Raw genomic sequence first — 22,646 nt, forward strand, 5'->3', positions numbered from 1 at the left:
AGATGGCTGCCGGCAGGTAAAACGTCAAAAAATTGACTGATAATCATCTGACCACTAACAATTTAAAGTTAATTTTGCACCAATATTTGTATTATGATCATTGCTGGTAGTTTATGCAGTGCTAATCCTGAGACCATTCGCAATTTAAAGTAAATATTTGCACAAATATATGTTCTTTGATTGTTTCTGCCAGTCTATGACATGGAAAGCAACATATAAAAAAATTGGACAATTTTGACACATGTGGAAGTACCATATGCCTTCTAGTCTTAGATTCCAGTTTCATCGTCCTCCTCCTCCTCCTCCTCTCTCTCTGGTTCAACACTCATATTGTCACAGTTGCTGTCCTGGCAATGTCCACATGCGCTGGTGCATTCTAATCCATGCTTCCTACATGAACACCTGCGTGTTTTGCACCCCCCTGAACAGTTGCAGTGAATCATCTGAAGTAGTATGTCTGGAGCAGGGCTTTTGTCTGTCATCACTGGAACAAGTTTTCCTCCTTCTACCTTCCATCCCCACTCCGTTGGCTCCATTCCACAACAAAGGCCCATCCATTCCATTACCTGGTAATAGGTCCGCAGAGAATGAAACTTGTAGGCAGCGGATGTCGGGGGCAGTCTTTCAGGAGTGACAAATGCCTAAGCCCTTGCAACCTTTTTGCAGAGAATGTTGTATCTGATCGATGCCAATGAGTCGTTCTGATTTGCTTTAAACAATGCCACCATTGCTCTGCAGCCTGCAGTTTCAATAACATCCTGACTCTGCTGTGGTTTACAGAACACCTTTGAGCTGTCTATCAGTTCCTTTTCTTTCTTGATGATTCTTTGAAACCCTGACTTCTTTCCAATCCCAAAGACACGAGACGTTTCGTCACAGCCAGTTCCAAGTATCTGCTGAAGGACTTTGATATTGTAGACATTTGATTTTTGCCTTGTCAGAACGGAAATAGAGTTCAATGCAGTTTGTCTCCACCATATAGAAGAGCAGGAGGAGAAGGAGATCTGTATCTTCTCCAATGAGGGTTGTAGATCTGGAAGCCGCTTTTGAAATCTCAACATCAGCATCTCCCTCTGCTTGGATCACCTCACAGCCTTCCTTGCACAACACCTCCATAATCAACAGTATCATTGCCTGCTTGTTTGACTCATTCGACAGAAAGTCCTCCTTTTTCCCAACAAATTTTGTTGACTCCGTAATGTTAACCTTGGTGGCATTTTTGTTTATATTCCGACGTTGATGAGAACAGTCCTTTGTGCTTGGCCCAGCCTCATAACCATCAAACACAACAGCAGCTTTGCCATAGTGTCTGACTGTAAATGAGGCATATTCATCTGCAATGGAACTGTAGGTGAATCCCTCTGTCCACTTTAAGCGGTGAATAAGTGATCCCCCGTCAAGAACATAGTGATCTGTTCCTGGAACTGTCTGGTTGACAGCATTGTCAGATTTGGTTGTAGCATAATTCCTTATTGCCTCCGCCGACTGTGGTTTATCTGGCTGGCGCAGGATATTTTTTGCCTCAAAAAGAGACATTGGGTATGGGCAGAGTTCATATTTCATCACTTCACCCATCTGGAGATCTCCCGTCTGTGACACGACTAAGAACCTCTGGAATAGTAACGCTGGATCTATTGTGCGGTCCTCAGCAACTTTGACTGCCCTGCTGGATGCAAGTGTCTTGACTTTAGAACTCCTTTTGTGTGAATAGGAGTAAGCTGGGTGATCATCCATCTTCTTGACAATGTCACTACCTACTTTGAATTGGTCATGAACATTGACATCCTCATTTGCAGTAACCCCTGTGATGATATTGCGCAATGACTTGTCATCAGAAAATGGTGTGAAGCTGTCCAGTTTTTCGGCAACTTTGCCACGATCAGCTTCATCTCGACTCACCCTGGATGTTGTCAACTCCTTATGTTGTTCACTTGTTGAGTAGCTACTCGAGGTCAGTTCTTGCATAGCAGGGTTGTCGGAGGACGATATGGTTGAAGACAGAGTCCAAACTGCTCTCTGGTGCTCTGACATCCCACTTCCTCGAGTCAGCCCCCCTTGGCTTTTCAGTGAGCGCATTAATGTCTGTTCTATCACAAGATCAGAGCCTAGGCCAGCCCAGTATTGGTCACTGCGCCGGATTACATGATAACCAGATTGGAACTTTTGATGAACCTCAGGGTTGTCATCCTCTAACGCAAGCATCTTCTCGAGATAGAGTCGAGCTGACTTCAGGTAATTGGGATGGCCAGCAGCTGCAAATATCGGCAAGCAAGCTGATATGGCTTGGAGATGCATCTCCCAGGACCCCGTCCGATCAGCTGCCACAAGCGCCCTTGCAATTCCCAACATACGCTGGTAGTTGATCCAAAGTGCACTGGTTTTCGAGTCCTTTACAAGTTTATTCCTTTCCTGATTCAATCTATTGTCAATGAAATGAATACACTCTGATTGCAACACATACTCTATAGTGTCACTTTCGACAGTCTCCAGGGAAATGTACAGTCGCTCCAGTTCTGCCACTTGTTCTTGAAACCCAGGGTCAACTTCCACAATCTTGCCAACAACCTGACGTGCAAGACACTGATCCACAAGCAAATGGCCACGAAAAGCACGTTGCACCGCCTTCCCACTCAGCATGTGCACAACAGCATTTTGACCATACACTGTTTCCAGGATCTCTTTCAGTCCACTTTCATCCATCAAACTTCCAATGGCACCCAACAAATTCATTAATGTGTGGAAGCTCCCAAGCAGTAGCACTGCATTATGGATTGGGTTATCAGCAGGAAGAGCATTCACTATCTCAGAGGCCTTCCAAAACAGCGGTTGGTCAAATGTGATGATTGCTGGCATGTTGTGTTTTGATGCAAGTTTGCTCAGGTAATCAAGAGTTGACAAGATGCAGGTTTTGTCACCTGGGTTCATATCAATCATTGGGAGAAACTGTATTGAGGCTTTCCCTGGGTGATCACACTCATGCAGAAAGTGCATCATGCCTTGCCAATTTGGTGCACTCTTTTCGAAGCAAAATGACATCTCCCACAATATGTCAATTGTGCGATCACAAATTGATAACAAAGGGAGGGGCTGAAATTTGAGGTTGCGGTTGATGTGCTCTGCATAGCGGTAATCTATTATATTGATCTTCGTCAGTTCGACGAGCTTCCTGTCAGACATTTTCTTTCTAGATATGATGTGGCTAGATTGCCGCCCTGGTGTAATAGCTGCTATCATGCCCATCCTATGAAAGGTACCCTTTCCATCCAACGTTATGATGTTGTGGTCCACATTGTCTCCAGCAAATAACAAGGATGTATCAAGAATGTTGGTGTCACCTCCAAACACATCCGGAGCAAGAGAAGAGGCTGCATTTACTTCGAACCGTTGCGCTTCGGAGTAAGATGAGGAAAAGCCAAAGGTTGAGGGACTACCTATCAAGAAACGAGACCTATACAAGTGATGCATTTGCACTGCAAGACCAAGCTGCAATGGTGCAATTACAGCCCTTGGACGCACTGCTTGGATGACTGCTTGTCCAATACCAGCAACCTCCCTAGATGTATCTTTCCCGACCAAAAGATGCTGCAGCAAGAATCGCAGGCTAGCTGGGACATACCCCAATGCAGCAGTCAGGCTTAGGTCTGCAGTAGTTGGGTATGTATCCCCATGTGGTGCAACTGTTGTTTTTATGTCACTTTTTATTAGTTTTGCAGCAGTCTGAAGAATTGCACGTTTTTGTGCTTCTTCATTATCTTCTCGTGGTGCATTGTAGTGGTCACGGAGGATCTGGGACGTTTTTTCTCTGAATGTCACAATGTCTTTTAAGCCTCTACCCTCTGCCATGAATATAGATTCACCATATCGTTTTTTAAGCTGTTCCTTCATGTATTGGTTCCCATATGCATTGGATTCACTATCGCCCAGGTATTGTTCCATTCTAGCCACGAGGTCTGTAATTGTTAACTGTTCCTCATCATTGTCTTCAAGAAAAGAGCACACCTTATCGAAAGCCTCATTCTGGTCACTGTCCTTAGGCCTTCCCATTTTTCGTCTCTTGTTTGACTCAGTCGGCTTGAACCATTGTGGAATGTCTCGCATTGTGCGAAAATTAGTGTTGCAGGACTTGGGGTACACACAGTCAGCTGCATGGAGATCACCCTCAAAATATTCAATGCGGCCTTGAACAGCAATGGCCCATTCATCGCTCCTTGTTTTGCAATGAACTGATATAGTTTCAACAAATGCGTCAGTCTTCACGTAGCCAAAACTGGCTGTTTCTGCATGGCCTCGCTTTGGGTCCTCTTCCTTAACTTCAGTGCCGCAGAAAAGGCAATGTGTTTTACTGTCATATGGTCCCAGGGAAATGCGAGCACTCCTCTTGACTGATGGACTTGATTCCGCATGATCCTTCTTGGTTAAAGCAATGTCCTTTTTGTTTATGTGATTCACTCGGCATGATTTGTGAACACTGGTACCAGCTAGAATTCTGATGTCAACACCCCTTTCGGCACTTGCACGGTTGATGCCTTCTGCTCCTTTCTCACGAACTAATACTGTTTCCTCACAGTCCAATCCCCTTTGGCATAAAGGGCAGGTCTCTTTACCATATAAAGAGTTCATTTTCTATCTCTGAAAATACAAAAATGTAGTGGTCACGGAGGATCTGGGACGTTTTTTCTCTGAATGTCACAATGTCTTTTAAGCCTCTACCCTCTGCCATGAATATAGATTCACCATATCGTTTTTTAAGCTGTTCCTTCATGTATTGGTTCCCATATCTTTTCTTTCTTTTTGAAAGAAAAATCTTTTCTTTCTTTCTGAGATCTTTTAGAAGCATGCAGTCAATTTACATTGGCCATATACATTGAATGCCATCAGAGCATTCTCCACCCCTGAAACCGAGATATTTATGCAAGATATATATTAGGAGGAAACATACGATGGAATAATCTGCATAGTGGTTCGTTTTCGACATAGTGAATCGTGCATGGTTTTGTGACATTTTTATCATGTCAAAATTTTTTACTTTCCCATGGTCCATTTCTGTCCAACTTTTGATATATTCCTAAGTAAGTCTTAAAATATAAGGAAATGCAATAAAACAAAAATTTGCAATTTTTTTGGGGGTACGGCTGTTCTGGTTGTATATTGACCCGTCTATTTATCTGGGGCCATGCCCCTCGTATACAGTGCTGGTGAACGAGTGCACCTAGCAATATTGTACTCATTGTGCCAAGATGTTTATTATTGTCAAACCCCACTTTCTTGTTGATGGAAAATCTTATCAAACTAAAATTAATGAGCAGAAAGTTATTATTTTTGTGCGGAAGTGTTTGTCTGTGAGGGAGTGGTCTAACACTGTTGCAGCGCCGCAGAGGTGGTGCCCTTGTATTTGAGCTGTCTAGTCTGGGTTTGATTCCTGGCATGACGATAAAGCACTGGATTAATGCCCTTCAGGCAGGTAGTTGCGTCCTCATTTGCACCGTTTCTCGGATGGCCATTACGTTTGTCATCCCATCTGCGAATATTAGTTAGTGGACATTAAAGATCCCATGGCGTATCTTCCGAAGATTAGGAGAGTTATCGCTGCCCCACCCACTCCCCCTTCCCCCACCCCCTTCCTTCCCTGGCTAAATTACAAATTGTCACGTTACACATTCGGTCAAGTCTGGCGAGTTGATTTGTGAAACATTTGGCCAAAACCTTCCTTGGCTTCCTGCACAAAGAGGTGGGAATAATTGGAGTCGTAAAGCAAGTGGTGATGCTCATAGTAATTGTATGAGACAAGTAGATTACCCTCTGCTTTGTGTCAACTTGTAATGATTTGAGAACATTGTTCAAAAGTATAGTGGTTGAATTTGCATTGACACTCTTACTGTTGTTGTTGTTGTTGTTGTTGTTGCATGGGATGGCACTGTTACTTATCCAATTGAAAAACTGTTGCAGCTCGCAGGAAGAAACAATGGTCTCTGGATCCTCGCAACAAGAATTGGTCTGATGATTGCAACACGCTTGGAAAGAAGATGATGGAGAAAATGGGATGGCAAAATGGCAAGGTGACCTTTGCAGAAGCAATGGCAATTGACTTTTTTTCTTTTTCAATTGATTTTTTTTTTAAAAACATTTAATTTTGTTTTATTGACACCTCACTGCTGCTTTGTTTGATAGGTAATTTAAATACATTCCTCTCTTCAATATGCGAGCGCAACTTCAGCCGTGCGCTGGTCCTCATTTTGTCAGTTCATGGTGACTTTTTAAAATTCTATTTATTTTTTAAAAATTGTTAATTTTTGCTGCTGATACTTTGGCATTTCTTTGTGTTTTCAGGGATTGGGTGCAAAAGAGCAGGGTTTGACTGAAAACCTGAAGGTGTGCATGAAGAACAACAAGCTTGGTGTTGGAGCATCCCTCAAGGGCATGGTACGGCTCAAGTGGGCGTACACATGGATTTCTTTTTTAATATTAAAACGATTTTAAAAATAATTTTTAATGGAATTTTTCAAATACCTGCGTTTATGTACTATCTGTTAAAACGTATGAAACCAGAGTTCAAAGAACACCTTACCCCACTTTAACAACACCTTATATACAATTCAATTGACATAAAATAATTATTTTAAAGGTCGTATAAAAAAAAAAAAAACATTCCATAAGTTTAGCGTCCTTCATGCATTCTTTTACACCATCTTATTTAACATGTCCATGTACGGCTAACAGAAGTGTTTTGAAAATCGCAAAAAAGATGATTTGTGTTCTACAGTGTTCAAGTGCATGTAGGATAAGGACGAGCATTTATTATTATTATTATTTTTTTATTTTTTGCTGTAGATGGAATTTGTTGTTTTATTGGTTGGAGTAGATCACAGTGTCAAAAATTTAATGGTTACACTTTTTTTTTCATCCAATACTGGCTGACCCCAATATTCACATTGGGTTGGACGATTCGTCGACCCCGTGTATTCGCAGGTTGGAAAGTGTGACCTGCTTCGATATTCATTATTTGTGTATTCACGTTTTTTACATATATATATAGGTCACATACACACTTCAGGACTTACCTCCAATATCCACCTGGGAAATTGGAAATGAGCCAACATCACAGCATTACATAAAAAGGTGCAAAAATGGATCCCCTTAACGACAGCCCAATTGGCTTACTGTACTTCCAAACATCAGCAAGGTCATGGAATCCATTATCACAGTTGACATAAAATCCTTCCTTTTCGACAACGGCCTAATCTCAGATTGTCAATTCAGATTCAGACCTTGTCACTCTACCTCAGACCTGTTGCTTCTACTCTCCCAACAATAGTGGAGCCCTCATAATCAGACATGACATTAGGGCCATCTCTCTGGACATATCTTGAGCTTTTGATAGTATGGCATCCTACCCTCGTCTCCAAACTGTCTGCCGATGGCCAACTCCATTCTTCGATTACTGACTTCCTCCACTCTCGTAGTGAACATGTAGCTCTCAACACAACCATTTCATCTCCTCTCCCTGTCATGGCAGTGTTCTGGGCCCTGTTCTTTTTCAAGTTTTCATCAATGATTTCTCGGACTCTGGAAAATCCTCCTTATCCCTTTGCTGATTACTCCACCCTCTTCCTGCATCTGTCATCTCCACCATCTGTCATCCCTCAGATCGGCAAGTAGCAGCCTCTTCACTCTGCAGATCTGGATAAAATCACAAGCTGGTCCAACATGTGGAACATGTCTTTCAATTCTGACAGATCTCACACTCTCACTATGTCTCACCGAAAGGACCGTCTGGAACCCCTCCTCTCCCCCACCCCCAATCTTCTTCCTCTTGAAGTCCTTTCATTCAAGCTTCTTGGTCTCACTATCTGGTATGATCTTTCCTGGGAAAGCCACATTTCCAACCTGGCCCATAAAGCCAGTCGCCGACTGGGCATCCTGCGTCGTGCAAAGTCCTTCCTTGGCCCACCTGAGCTCCTGACCACAAACAAAGCTTTTGTTGGCAGCCTGATGGAGTACTGCTCTCCCCTCTGGGCTTGTGCTCCTGCCTCTCACCTTTCTCGGCTTCACGCTGTAGAAACCAAGGCATTTAGGATCATTGGTATCTCCCACGATGAGCCTGAGTCTTTGGGTCTCTCACTCTCTCCGCAGGCAGGTTGGTGGTCTTTCTGTCTTCTACTATCTCCTTTCCGTTCTCTCCCCCTCCCCCCGCTCTGTCTGTGATCTGTCCCCCCCTGCCCCCCCCTCCATCATATTTCGGCAGGGCGCTTATGGTCCGCCAGCAACCCTCTTCTGGTAAAAGTACCAAAATGAAGAATCGCTGCTCACCTTCACCCTTTCATTCCTCTTTTTCCTGCCTTTAGAACAAACTCCCACATTCTCTTCAATCCCATTCTTCCCTCCAGGTCTTCAAAACAGCTGTTCACCACAATCTCTTATCTTCCCCCATCCAAAACCACAATCTTTTCTATCCCAATTAATCCACCCAAAACCCATCTCCTTCAAATTCTCTGCTTTCCTTCCTGAAAGTCCCTGTCGTGTCCATCTTGTTTACCCCATGTACCCCGCCTCATCTCTCTCCCTTACACAGATCTCCTCATGTCTCTTACCCACTGTTTTGTCCTTCCATCTCCCACCCCTCTTATCTCCTGCTCCCCTTGTTGTACGTTCTGTGTTTTACCTCTCATACGAGCCGCAACATTGTTTGCAAAAAATTAAAAAATTTCATCAGTTGCTCCCCAAGCTCAAATGCAGCAACAGGTCCAAGCTACCAGAGATCCTTAATAGTCACTGCTTGGTCGTGTTTGTCTTCCTCCTCCTTTACTTTTTAGGTCATCTCGGTAGAGCTGACCTAATAAAGTCGGACCAAATGTCCGTCCGTCCGTCTGTCCATCCATCCGTCAACAATTTTTCTTTCCGATCTTGATGAAACTTAGTATGTGGGTAGAGGTCGATGAGTGTTGCACAACGATATAACTTTTGTCCGGGTTCAAGGTCAGGGATGAGGTCACGAGGTCACGTAAGTTATAAAAATCGCCATTTTCAAAACTTATCTCGTCTGCCATTCTACAAGATATTCGGCAACTGTTTATTGATTATGATAGTAAAAAATATTATCTTGTATCTAACCGGACAGATTTTTGAATTTCCTTCCCGTTTGATCGTCACGTGATCTGGAAGATGGCCAAAAACGCTGATGCGATTCGCAAAGAAGGAAGGAAGGAGAAATGAAATATAAATATAAAACACATTTTTAGCCTTTTATATTTGTACATTTTCCGCCGAAGGTGCAAAAGTTTCAAAACCCGAAATGTAAACGTCGGCATTTATTTTCAAAATATAATTTTGTGCGCGTGTGACAAAATGCCGAGTCATCTTTAACCAAACTGCGCAGTAGTCCGGTCATGGCGTCTGAGCAGTGGCCAGCGTGGTTCAGATTGACTGTGGTTTCTGGGGCGAAGGTGATTGTTAAGAAGTATGTCGGCGGTATAAATTCGAGTGACTGTATTGGTGATTTAATCACGCAACATCTTGACAACGAATATTCTGGCCGAACGATTGCATCAATTCAGTGCATCAGCAGGGATAATTCGCAGGCTCCTCTCGATCGTGCCGATATCTAACATAATCACCGGCGGACATAGGGCTGCAGGCTGTGGGGCAAGGCCACGGATCCCGGATGAGGGGATAAGTGATAAATTATGCTCCATGTTTTGGGCTTTCTGATTAATATATCAATGAGTACATTCCATAATTAATAATTAATGAATCTGGCATGCAAAATGTTTTTTCATACCTGACATGTTACTTTGTGCAGTGTCACAAAACTTCTGTGGAATTAATAATTAATGAATTTGCTCGCTGTGACGATTTTTCAAACCTCAATATCTCTATAAATACTTGACCAATTTTCATTCTGAAAGTTGCATTATAATCAGTGAAGAATAATCTACAAGATTATCGTAATCTCCGAGAGCTAAGCCTATTTTTTTTTTCTACAACCGGAAGTGAAATGTCCCCAGAGAGTGGACGGACCGGAAAACCACGTATTGCAATTACTGGTGATTCTGATGTATTAATCCGGGTACTAAATGAACAATACATATTTATTAATTATGTCATTAGTAGTATTATCCTAGTGTGTCTCTGTGAACTATTTCAATCTAAATGATTAGTTTGGACTGTTTCGCGGTTACCTGAACTGAACATTGAGAACTTGTGGTATTATAGAGATGACCGTCACCCCCACACGGGGGTAATTTTTTAAAATAAATATTCCCTTTTTGATGAAACACTGTGTGTTCGTCAGGAGCGGGCTCCATTGTAATGAGAGGTTAATATGCCAATTCTATTGGATAATTAGATGGACAGATTGGGTTCACCCTGAAGCACATTTAAACATGGATCGCTGATTGTCTCGCTCGGCCAATGTTGTTGGCAAATGCGCCGCGGTCATGTGTTCTGAAACTTTAATTCCAGCCAAATTAACCCAACGGACGTGGACATCTTGTCGTCCCATACCCCTTGGTAGAAAGTCTTTACTGCTATTTCGTATATGCAGGAACATTTTTACTGTCGTGTTTGTAAATAGTTTTCATTCAGTCCATGGAGCCCATGTTGCTATAGTGTGAGCCTGTAAAAAACAAACAAAAAAAAAAAACATCCCCAGGCTCATATTTCCATTTTCCCTCGTTGGTACCCTACTATGTATCTTGTATATAAACTGTCGGGCATTGAAGGATCCCAGTGTGTCGTTTTATCTGACCCGCTTTATTATGATAATTTCCTTGAAACGACTGTTCTCTATTATGTTCTGTGCTAGTTAGCCTTCCCATTGGACTTTTGAGCCAACTTTTCACCGACCCTGCGGCGTGACCGTCATTGAAGATGCATGACCTTTACAATATGAACTAGAGGGGGAGCACTCGGTAGAGTGCAAAACCTCCGCTGCCAATACTGCGAGGTCACTCAAGTGGACCTGATATCCTATTCATTCAATTTGACTTCAACAGTGCTCAGAGTTATAGTTTGCAACTTTCCCTTTTACTTTTAACTTTTACATACTCAATTCATTCGCCATAACTAGATTCCTTGAGACAGATATTGATTTTACGTGGGTATATCCACCTGAAGTTCCAAAATCAGCCGCAATTATAATTTTGGCATGTTTTTTTTGTTGGAAATCACTTATAACATGTAGAAATGCAAAAAAAAAATCAAATTTGTTGAAAAAAAAGTTGCAAAATTTTTTTTTTCTCTCTAACAATTTTTTTTGGGGGGGATGGGGGGGGTTGGAAATCACTTAAAACATGTAGAAATGCAAAAAAAAAATTCAAATATTTTTTCAAAATGGCCACCATAGCGGCCATATTGGATTTTGGACCAAGTCCAAAATCTAATGGCATGATCCTTGGACCATACCTAATTCCCCCACCAAGTTTCGTCGAAATCCGTCGGAGTTTTTTCCGTAATACTGTTCACAAACAAACAAATAAATAAACCAATGTCACCCGCAGGATGACCCGTATCTTGCCAAAAGGTGACCACGTGTGACTTCTTTAAGGTCACACTGAGGTGAACAGAGCTGCTATCCACCAGGAGCGACTCCTTGAGGAATATCTGCCTTCGAGAGATTCCGATGAGAATCATTCTAGAGTAACGATGAAAAAAATGCGTTTGCCTCATAACGTCACCAAATGATGTCATAATGTCTCAAGCTTGACATATCTAGAAAGCACTCATCGAGGTGTTCAATTTGAGGTACTACACGATATGGTTCCTAAAACTTGAAAATTTGACCTTGGGGTCAAATATGTTTGACCTCAGGCGCTAACCATGAAGGTCAAGGCCAATTGCCACCAAAAATTAATCAGCTGAGCACCAGACCATGAACTATATTCCCATGAAGTTTGAAGACGATCCGATCAAAATTACTCAAAAAAATAAAGGTTTCGTCGACTCCCCTGATTTGCGACAAAGTGACCTTGACCTTTGACCTTGACCTTCAAAATTTTGTGCGCTGAAAGGGACCTCTATAGCCCTCTGATATGCAAAGTTACAAAAATTTCCAATGATAACTGTGCTCTGCAGAATTATTTATACGTGATTACAAACAAACAAAACAAAAAAACAAACAAACAAAAAAAAACATACAAGCTGACTAACATATCTTGCAAAAACTTCGTTTTGGCAAGATAACAAACAAACAAACAGAAAGGGGTGAAAACAGTAACCTCCGATCTTCGATGGCGGAGGTTAACTAGAATGGCACTCAATAGAGCGCATACCCTCCTGCCAAGCTAAACCGTTTGCGTTTTCTATCCCACTGAAAGGCCGGATCTGCATCCGGACCTGAACCAAAATCGAATTAGTTTGTTCTTGCCACCTCACCAATTCATCCACCAAGTTTTGTCACAACCCATCCACAACTTTTTTGAGATTTCGTTTTTTGGCTAAATTACTCGAGGTGAAGAATCACTTGGAAGATTTTAAAATCTGGATCTTCGCCAAAGTCTGACAAATTTGTCCCTGTCACACACCCAACATGTCCACAAAGATTCATCTGAATCCATCCATAACTTTCTTCTCACAGTCAAACAAACAGTTAACACAGAGGTGGAAACATAACCTTCGTCCACCTTCCATGTGAAGGTAATAAACCAAACCGCCAGGTGTTCAGAGAATCGCCTTGCATTAACATACACTAAACGAGGAGATTTCTGCGTTTACATTGCAGTTCTTTAATAGAGATGCACATTTCAAGCAAAGTAAAGTGAGACGTGTGAAGTTGGATGAATCACACAATTAAATGAAGTGTCAGCAAAATCGTGCAAATGAAATTTTACACTTGGGAAAAATGCACATGCACGAGTTGAAATCGTCTGAGGAATGAATTAAGGTTGACAAGACGGCCAATGAGGTTGTACAATGTGCATGAACAATGGAGCCCAATGAATACGTGGCATCCACACGTGGCTGCATTTGTGACAAACTGTGGAACAGTGAAGAGGTGGAAACTGTGCAATGTGAGGAATATTTAAAATTAAATAATTTAATGTTTACATTCCATGCCCCCATAAATTTGTAGAGTCGCCAATCAAAGGTCCCTGTGCCTCTGGGATGTCGACCGTCGCCCCCGTGAGAAAAAAGTCCATCTGTTTTGAGCACCAGATTTCCAGAAGCAGGTGTCTGTCTGGAGCGGAAGCGAGAACCCTGATATTATTCATTTTGGTGTCATGACCCGCACTCGGGGCATTTATTTCCATGGAAGATCATTCCAGATACCCGATGCAGAGACCCACGTATGCTCCTTCATTTTGACATGCACAGGCCAACCTTTCTCTGCTTTGTAATCCACAAAGCACCTCGATCACTCTGTAGAACAAGCCACACGCACACATCCGAAATGTTACATCCTTCATTTACGACAGAAGGTGGCGCGAGGGTGTTTTGACTTTTACACCACTCTAATTCTGGCAGTCCTTATCACACTCCCAATTCATTCTGCCACATTAAGATGATAAGGCAGTTGGCCAAAACAGGTCTCATGGTGGATGGAATATCGTTTTCGATGGGTGTTTCCCATGGCCGTGGCATTTTACTGACTGGGGATTATAACTAAACTGTTCTACTTTATCGTTGATGTGGGTAACCAGAATGATCTGCCCTGGAAAGGCTTGTTCTTAGCTTGGGTCATAGGTCCTGATGGATATCGGGGTTCTCGTTTCCACTCCAAACATTTACTTCCTCCCGATGTATCATTGTGTATCGCTTTCTTGTTGCAAGCCTGGGGACTTTCTGCCACATCTTCAGTGAGTGCCATTTGTACAATGCTTGTGAATATGGATAAGATTATAAATCCGAGCTGTCATGTTTCTGTAACTCTCTCCATCACTAGAATAGACTAGCCACATGCTTTTGCATGGCTGAGATGATCGGGCTTTACATGTGGGGCATTTGTGAATCAAAAGAACAAGGCTTGAGCCTGTTTTATAAAAGACTAGCAAAAGTGTCCGTCGTCCCCAGCGACGGAGAAAAGTTTAAAGTTGATTATTTCATGGACTTGAAAAAGATTAATTGTGTTGCACTCAAAAAATCTGGCCTTTTCAATTTGAGACCACTTGGTTGACCTTTTTGCCAAAAAATTGCGATATTGGTCACTTTGGCTTCAATTTGCAGCCTGAAAACAGCCTCTTGAGACCACAGCCACATAGTTCTTGTGAAAAGTTGTATTTCTTCCCGGAGTATGGAGTTTGTAGCTTATGTGGCCGCGTATAAGTAAGATAAATGTATATATTGTGATTAGTTTCAGAAATGTACCCCAGGGGAGAGCAGACATGGACACGTAGGAGACCCAAGGGCGAGTTATTTCATTAGTCTGTGGAGGTAGACCTTTGCCCTTTGTCTATGGGTTTGGGTGGGGGGAGGCATGCATTGAGGTTCGTTTGTGTTTCCCCAGTGTGGTCTCCACCACCCCCCAAATTCCCTGCTACTTTCACTCTTTCTTTTAGTACTCCATTGGTCTTCCCTTCAACTCCACAGTCTGTCGGTCGTCGCTTGATCCGTCTGCATTCCTCTCTGTTGCCATTCCACCAGCACATTATATTATTAAGCACATTTGGTCCGTCTGTGGTCATTAATCCTTTGGGCCAATCGGATTACCTGCACCGCAGCGATCTTTGTTCCTTCTTGCATTTCACAAGTTCGTGTTTGTGTACTCGTAATGAAGTACAACTCTTTCCATATGCAATAAATTGCAGTGCTTCTCACACGTGAACAGTACGTGCGACATTTGCGCGTGCAGGGAGGGACTGGGGGCACCTGCCATGTCTTTAGCGTGCGAGGGGTGGGGTGAGGGCTCTGTTAGAAGGCTTCCTCAGGGATAGTGGGACTTTCCACAAGCTGTATCATGGAACTCCCCCCCCCATCTGTTACGTACCAATGAGAAAGAGGCTTGCACGAGACGAGATGGTGAAAGCAATGTCCTGTGAGGAGAACGGAGCTCAGAACTTGTCCTTGTTCAAAAACCTTGGCCGGGGAGGAGCATACATGAGTGCAGAGTGTGGAGGAGAGCAAGGAGAAAGCGCAGAACGCAGTGTGGTTCGTCTGGAGTTGTTTGTCCCAGGTGTGCAGTAGAAACAGAGCGGTGTGCTGTTGGCATTTCTGGGAAGCCGTAGAGGACTTTCCGACAGGTGCTGGATGCCTCGGGGACATGGCTGCACACCGTATCGCCACTCCACTGCCTATCTTTCGCCATCCTTCCTTTGTCAAGGCTTCTTCTTCTTCTTCTCAAAGGCCTGCCATCGGGAAGAAAGTGTCTGACTATCCTATTTTATCTTGCTTTTCCTCAATACTATTTCCTCTCCTCATTTCAAAAAAATCAAAACAAACCAAAAATAAAAATGAAACTAGAGTAATTCGACTGCGCGCAGTCAATGGGTATTCCTCCGCTCTCCCGCACAAACACTTGAGTATTGACATATTTGACCCTTGACCTTTATAACATCTGGCCCAAAATCTAATCACTTAATTGCCCTGTCTTACTTTACCTTTTTAAAGCCTGGTGTTGGCGCAGTGGTTAGGGCAGCAGCTTAGGATCCAAAAGGTCCTGAGTTCAAGCCCTGTTGAGCCACTGAATTAATACACCAGGGGGTTGACTTGGCCTGTCATCCTTCTGAGGTCGGTGAAGTGAGTACCAGTGTACTCGGCCAGTGTATACCCCGGTTAAAAATAGGTGTACCAGATCCCTGTGTCGCAAGAGGCGACCAGGGTTGCGTCAGGAAGGGCATCCGGTGTAAAAAATGTGCCAAATCACTATGCGGATCATATGGATGATCCGCTGTGGCGACCCCTAATGGGAGCAGCCGAAAGAAGAAGAAGAAGACTTTACCTTTTTACCAAGTTTGATGAAATTCTACAATTTGCCTCTTGAGTTATCGCGTAAACGAAAATCCGGACGGACTAACACAATGCCTCTGGCACCCTTGGTGCGGAGGCATAATAACCACCCCTGCAAATGTCTCCTGCTCTTCATCTGATCATATGCTTGCGAAAGACAAGGTCTCTGGTTATTCTGTGAGAGCTGCCTCAACGCTGGTGAGTCTGGCGTTTCCCTCGAGCAGATTGGCGGACTGCAAGCAGCCATCAACATTATTGATATCTCCCGTGATGAAGCTAAGTCTGTGGGCCTATCACTTTGCCATTATAGACAAGTCGGTGGTCTCTCTGTCTTCTACCGCCTCCTTTCTGGTGTTGCACCCTCTGCTCTTTCCATACTTTGTCCCTCCCCCACGTTTCTGCAGGACTCACACAGTCCACTATCAATCCCCCTTCTCGTGAAACTGCCTAAATCCAGAACCACTGCTCACCTTCACTCCTATGTTCCTCTTTTTGTTTTTTTTTCCCGCCTATGGAATCAACATCCACATCCTCTTCAATCTCATTCTTCCCTCCAGGTCTTCACAGCAGCTGTTCACCACCATGTCAGATCGTCCCCAATACAAAACCATGATCTTTTCTACCCACGTTAGTCCCCCCTCCTTCCAAATTTCCAGTTTACCCTACTTTGAGTTTACTTCTGTATCTGTCTTGTCCACCCCATGCATCCTCTCCTGCCCCTCTCCCCCATTCCTCCCCACCTCCATTGTTTATCCAAGTCTCCCTCTATCTTGGCCTTCAACTCTGCTGTTGGTGTCCCCCTGCCCCCCTCTCCCTGCCATTCCTTTTTTTTTTGTCCTGATGTGTAAAGTGTACTTGTTCTTCCATGAGCCTTGACTATGCATACAAAAAAACAAACATGAATCTGGAAACGGACCTGAAGCTTAGCAGTACTTTGGCTTTTTTTTGTCGTTGCAGGACACGTGGACATCACATCTTGATACTTATAGCCAGCTGCTCACTGAACTCGGCACGTGCCATAGGCAGCCTGAGGAATTGTCACCGACACGTCATAAAGGTGGAACCATTTATGATAAGGATGTTATAAAATGAGATTAGTTGAGCTGTTGTGTTTTTTTATAGTCTTTGTTTTGGCTCAGCCAGGGTTCCAATCACCATCCTCCCGATCTCAGAAGCGAATGCTATCACCTTAACATCACTGAGTCTGGTAAATACAGGATACGGTGTACATACCCTGGTGATACTCTGCATCGTGAAATGCTTTCTTGTTAGTCGTGGCAATTGGTTCTGGCACATTTCGCTACATCGTGTCGTGCAACTAAGACCACATCGATATTATTTGCACCGATGGCTCGGTCTATCTTGCAGCCAACAATTCTACCATGTGTAAAACTTTACAAGAAGGGGTTTTTCTCGTTTTTGAATTTTATCCTGGCTTGGAATTTTAAGGGAACCGTCTTGATATGTGGAGATTGCATTGCTATTTAATTAGAAAATGTCGTGTGAAAATTTGTGCTCTTCATTTCTTCTTCTTCCCAAACTGACGAGGTTTCAGAATCACTGACCGCATTATCTTGCCAAAACGAAGTTTTTGCAAGATATGTTAGTCAGCTTGTGTTTTTTTTTTTTTTTTTTTGTCTGTAATCACGTAAAAAAAATTCTGCAGAGCACAGTTGTCATTGGAAATTTTTGTAACTTCGCATATCAGAGGCCTATAGAGGTCCCTTTCAGTGCATAAAATTTTGAAGGTCAAGGTCACTTTTTCGCAAATCAGGGGAGTCGACGAAACCCTTATTTTTTGAGTAATTTTGATCGGATCGTCTTCAAACTTCATGGGAATGTAGTTCATGGTCTGGCGCTGAGCTGATTAATTTTTGGTGGCGTTTGGCCTTGACCTTTATGGTTAGCGCCTGACGTCAAACATATTTGACCCTAAGGTCAAATTTTCAAGTTTTAGGAACCATATCGTGTAGTACCTCAAATTGAACACCTCAATGAGTGCTTTCTAGATATGTCAAGCTTGAGACATTATGACATCATTTGGTGACGTTATGAGGCAAACACATATTTTTCATGGTTACTCTGTAGAACGATTCTCATCGGAATCTCTCGTAGGCAGATATTCCTCAAGGAGTCGCTCCTGGTGGATAGCAGCTCTGCTCTATTCACCTCAGTGTGACCTTAAAGAAGTCACACGTGGTCACCTTTTGGCAAGACATTGGTTTTTTTTTTGTTTGTTCGTTTGAGGACACCTAATGTATGCCTTTGTGATTTCGTTTGCAGTTTGTAAATGCTTATGTTGTTAGTTGTGCTGATTTTTCTCGCAAGTTTTGTATAATGTTGTTAAATAATGTTTGAAAGCTTTGTCAACTATTGTGCACGGTCGACAAGTTAATAGCTTAAAAATATATATGTATATATCCCCCTCCCCCCCAATGACCAGATACAATGCAAGAAACATCTCCATTCAGTTTAGAAGAAAAATCGAAGAAGTCCAAAAAGCGAGTTCACTACATGAAGTTCGCAAAAGGTAAATTTTACATGTAAAAAGTGCTCTGTTTCACGTGATACACAATTGCTTGTCTGTACCAATGAAGGACTCATCATGTTACGGAGGGGATAAATCCCCCAGAATTTGGGTATTTTCATATGTCTTGTAATACCTCATCCAACGTCGGGCAGAGCTCTGCCATACATATCTACACAAGTAGTAAAAAAAAAAAAAATTTTTTCAAAATATAAAAGGATGTACGGATGATCTGCCGAAAATAACGTAAACAAGGTAGGGATGGTTTCAAGAGATTACCATGTGACCATCCATCAATCTTTCAGAAAAGAATGGTTATTGCCTGTCCATCCCTCCATTCATTTGCAATGATAGTGTGTTGATTGTTTCCATGTACAAATTTAACCAGTGATGTATTAACCTGCACACGCACACACACACACACGGAGTAACGGAAGCGGATACTTTGAGACCCAGTCGGTCTCTGTTCCATTTCCCGAAACCCACCCACCCACAAACCTACCCGAAACTCACCCACAGCAGCAACTGTGAGAAATAGCAGAAACTCTCCACTACGGGTAGGGTGCCTCATTTGTATAACAAGGACAAATGTGTCCAAGAGCCGCGTCATTCCACCAGTCAATCTCCTTGCTATGCTAGCTCCCAGGGCATCAAGTGCCCCAGGGCATCGGGTGCCTCCAGGGCATCAGGTGCCTTTAGGGCAGGGGTTCCCAACCTTTTTTTACTGGGGTACTATTTCACATGTTCGTGGTCCCTGTACCACTGTACCAAAATTCACCTAAAATAGTGTTTATTTGCGATACAGATACGACAATGGGGAGTTAAACAATGCTAACAATTCGCAACTATGACATTGAGCAATCTGATCTGAACAAAAGAATGATACAGTAAGTACCTATTTGATTGTGTAAAATGTCCAGTCAATGGGATGTTTGAGCCTGCTTCTTGCTCACAAGCAGGTCGATGTCAGGCTTTGTTTTGGATAAAGCGCACCGAACATCATGTTCAACATCCAGTAGGGATCTTTGTTTTGTTTTTAGAATAACGGCTGACGAGAACCCAGCTTCACACAGCCATGTAGATGGGAATACTATGAGTGAATGAAAAGCCAGGGCAGCTAGCTTAGGGTAAGACCCCAACATTCCACACCAGAAGTCTGCAAGATTCATCTCGTCAAACTGATCTCGGGCTGTGGAGTTGTTCTGGAGATCAATCAAGCTTTCCTGCAGTCCTGTTCCAGGTGGAAAATCCAATGCATTCATGCGAAATGGGTTGCGAATCATTTTCAGATCCAGTTCCTTGAGTTCCGGAAAATAGGAATTTAATTCCTCATCCAAATAAGCGAGGTGATCTTTTACCAGTTGTATGAACACCCTTGGGGGATTCTTTTCACGCTTCTGAAGAATATCGGCCGTGCAAGAAAACATGACTACCACTCCCGCTTCGACATTCGTCTTCCACAGACGGAGTTTTTCCTGAAATCCCTTGACCTTGTCTATGAAGTCAATGATTGTCGCGCCAGTCCCCTGAAGAGACTTGTTCAGGGCGTTTAACTGAGAGAAAATGTCGACCAAATAAGCCAAGTGCAATGCCCAGTCGGGGTCGTTCAAAGCAGCGACAAAATCGAGTCTTTGGTTTTCCATCGTTTTCGAAGAATTCACGAAGCTCAGCTCTCAGTTCAAACACGTGCTCCACCATATTTCCACGGGATAACCATCTCACCTCAGTGTGGAATAAGAGAACTTTATGGTCGGAGTCGAAATCCTCGCAAAGTTTCTTGAAAAGTCGCGAATTGAGAGCCTGGGATTTCACATGGTTCACAATTTTGATCATGGTTGGGGGAGCGCCTTGGCTGTGAGTGCGTGGCGGTGGATCGTACAGTGTAGGCCGCGCACTTCAGGAGCAACTGCCTTCACAAGCGTTTGGAAACCTGATCTGCACCCCAACATAGCTGGAGCACCATCTGTAGTACAGCCTTTCAGATCAACCCATGACAGCCCAACTTCATCAAAAACGGAAGACACCTCTTTGAAAATGTCCTTTGCTTTCGTTGTGGTTTTAACTGGGCGGAAAAATAGTATTTCATCCTTGAACTTGGCTTTATGCACGTACCGAACGAACACTAACAGTTGGGCACAATTTTCCACGTCAGTTGACTCATCCAATTGCATAGAAAATCCGCATGGAGATGCCTTGATTTCTGCCACCACCTGGTCACGAATATTGGTTGACATTTCTTCAATGCGCCTCTGAACTGTGTTGTTTGACAACGAAAGAGAATTGAGCTTCTTGGCGCTTTGTTCTCCCAGCATGAGACGTACGATATCCCTTGTGGCGGGAAGGATGAGGCTTTCACCGACGGTGTGAGATTTTTTTTCTGTTCTGCAATTCACAGTGCAACTCAGTAGGATGCCTTTACGGCTGCCGTGGACTGCTGTTGAAAACTGCCGCTGCCGTCGAAGCGTGCTCTTTTCATGGCATTTTCCTTCCGACGAAAAAAATCATGGTCCTTGTCGCTCTGTTCAGGATGAACAGAATCAAAATGGCGCTTCAATAGACTTGGCTTCATAGATTGATTGCTGAGAACTTTTCCACAAATCACACACTATGGATCTTCTAATTCACCTTTTTGGATGGAAGTGAAGCCTAACTTGAGATAACTCTCCGAATATTTTCGCATTGACATGATGCTGGTGAACGATAACGGTAACAATAAGCCGGGCAATAAGCAATGATGACAGTGTGGCGTGTAGAGACAAAACGAATAATAAGACTTGTGCACAATGGCCAATAACAAATGGCTGTCAGTGTACAGCCGCTTTCGATATAAATTTAATTATTGTGCACAAGCTGCATGAGAGAGAAGTAAAATAAAAACTGTGTTAACAAAAAAAAACAAATAAAACCAATGTCACCCGCAGGGTGACCCTATCTTGCCAAAAGGTGACCACGTGTGACTTATTTAAGGTCACACTGAGGTGAACAGAGCTGCTATCCACCAGGAGCGACTCCTTGAGGAATATCTGCCTACGAGAGATTCCGATGAGAATCGTTCTACAGAGTAACCATGAAAAATATGCGTTTGCCTCATAACGTCACCAAATGACGTCATAATGTCTCAAGCTTGAGATATCTAGAAAGCACTCATCGAGGTGTTCAATTTGAGGTACTACACGATATGGTTCCTAAAACTTGAAAATTTGACCTTGGGGTCAAATATGTTTGACCTCAGGCGCTAACCATGAAGGTCAAGGCCAATCGCCACCAAAAACTAATCAGCTGAGCGCAAGACCATATACTACATTCCCATAAAGTTTGGAGACGATTCGATTAAAATTACTCAAAAAATAAGGGTTTCGTTGACTCCCCTGATTTGCGACAAAGTGACCTTGACCTTTGACCTTGACCTTCAAAATTTTATGCGCTGAAAGGGACCTCTATAGGCCTCTGATGTGTGAAGTTTCAAAAATTTCCAATGATAACTGTGCTCTGCAGAATTTTTTTTTATACGTGATTACAGACAAACAAATACAAAAACAAACAAAACAAAAAAAAAACATACAAGCTGACTAACATATCTTGCAAAAACTTCGTTTTGGCAAGATAAAAACACGCCGCCGCGTACCACCGAGAAAGTCCAAATGTACCACCTGTGGTACGCGTACCACAGGTTGGGAACCCCTGCTTTAGGGCGTCAAGTGCGTTTAGGGCATCAGATGCCTCAGGGCATCAGGTACCTCCATGTAGCCTCCCTGCCTGCTTCACTCCCTATTCTCACCCCCAGAAAGGTTTTGTCTTCACCAGAAGAAGAAGAACAACAACAACAACAACAACAACAACAACAACAACAACAACAACGCGGAGCTCTCTTAGAGCCAGTGTTTGCTACGCAACGTGGCTAAAAATGCATAACGGGAAGAAATTAAATGAGATACAGATGTAGCTTTTGGATTATTTTTATTGGTGACAAGCTTTTGGCCAAATACTGTTGGCCCTCTTCTTGGTCACTCACTCCATGGAAGGGCTCCGTTCCACCTCCTGAAACCCTCATCTGGAGATAACAGCCACACATACTTGAGCTATTGTGTGGAGTGGGGGAGGGGGAGGGGAAGAGAGACAGAGAGACAGATTTGTTTTGTCATTTGCAGGCACAACCATTATTCAAAGAAAGATGTGGGGATGGTTTCACCTGATCTCTTGTGACCACCCCTACATCCTTTTACATTTTGAAAGAAATGGGTTT

At 43.1% G+C, this 22,646-nt stretch overlaps 1 protein-coding gene across 3 annotated transcripts in view; it reads left to right on the forward strand.

Moving 5' to 3' along the window:
- The window catches only part of PINX1 (PIN2 (TERF1) interacting telomerase inhibitor 1), a 215,578-nt gene that overhangs the window by 4,791 nt on the left and 188,141 nt on the right, over positions 1-22,646 (forward strand). For 2 of the 3 annotated variants that reach the window (XM_085867205.1, XM_085870415.1), the window contains exons 2-5: positions 5,947-6,056; positions 6,328-6,420; positions 16,834-16,933; positions 18,320-18,406. In XM_085867205.1, coding sequence (XP_085723331.1) covers positions 5,947-6,056; positions 6,328-6,420; positions 16,834-16,933; positions 18,320-18,406 — 390 coding nt within the window. The remainder of the gene's footprint in view (positions 1-5,946; positions 6,057-6,327; positions 6,421-16,833; positions 16,934-18,319; positions 18,407-22,646) is intronic. The other variant, XM_085869618.1, reaches the window with a different exon arrangement.

This window comes from Eptatretus burgeri, chromosome 1, assembly GCF_056783735.1.
Source record: "Eptatretus burgeri isolate ZD-2024b chromosome 1, Ebu_testis_v1, whole genome shotgun sequence".
In the NCBI taxonomy this organism is placed as follows: Eukaryota; Metazoa; Chordata; class Myxini; order Myxiniformes; family Myxinidae; genus Eptatretus; species Eptatretus burgeri.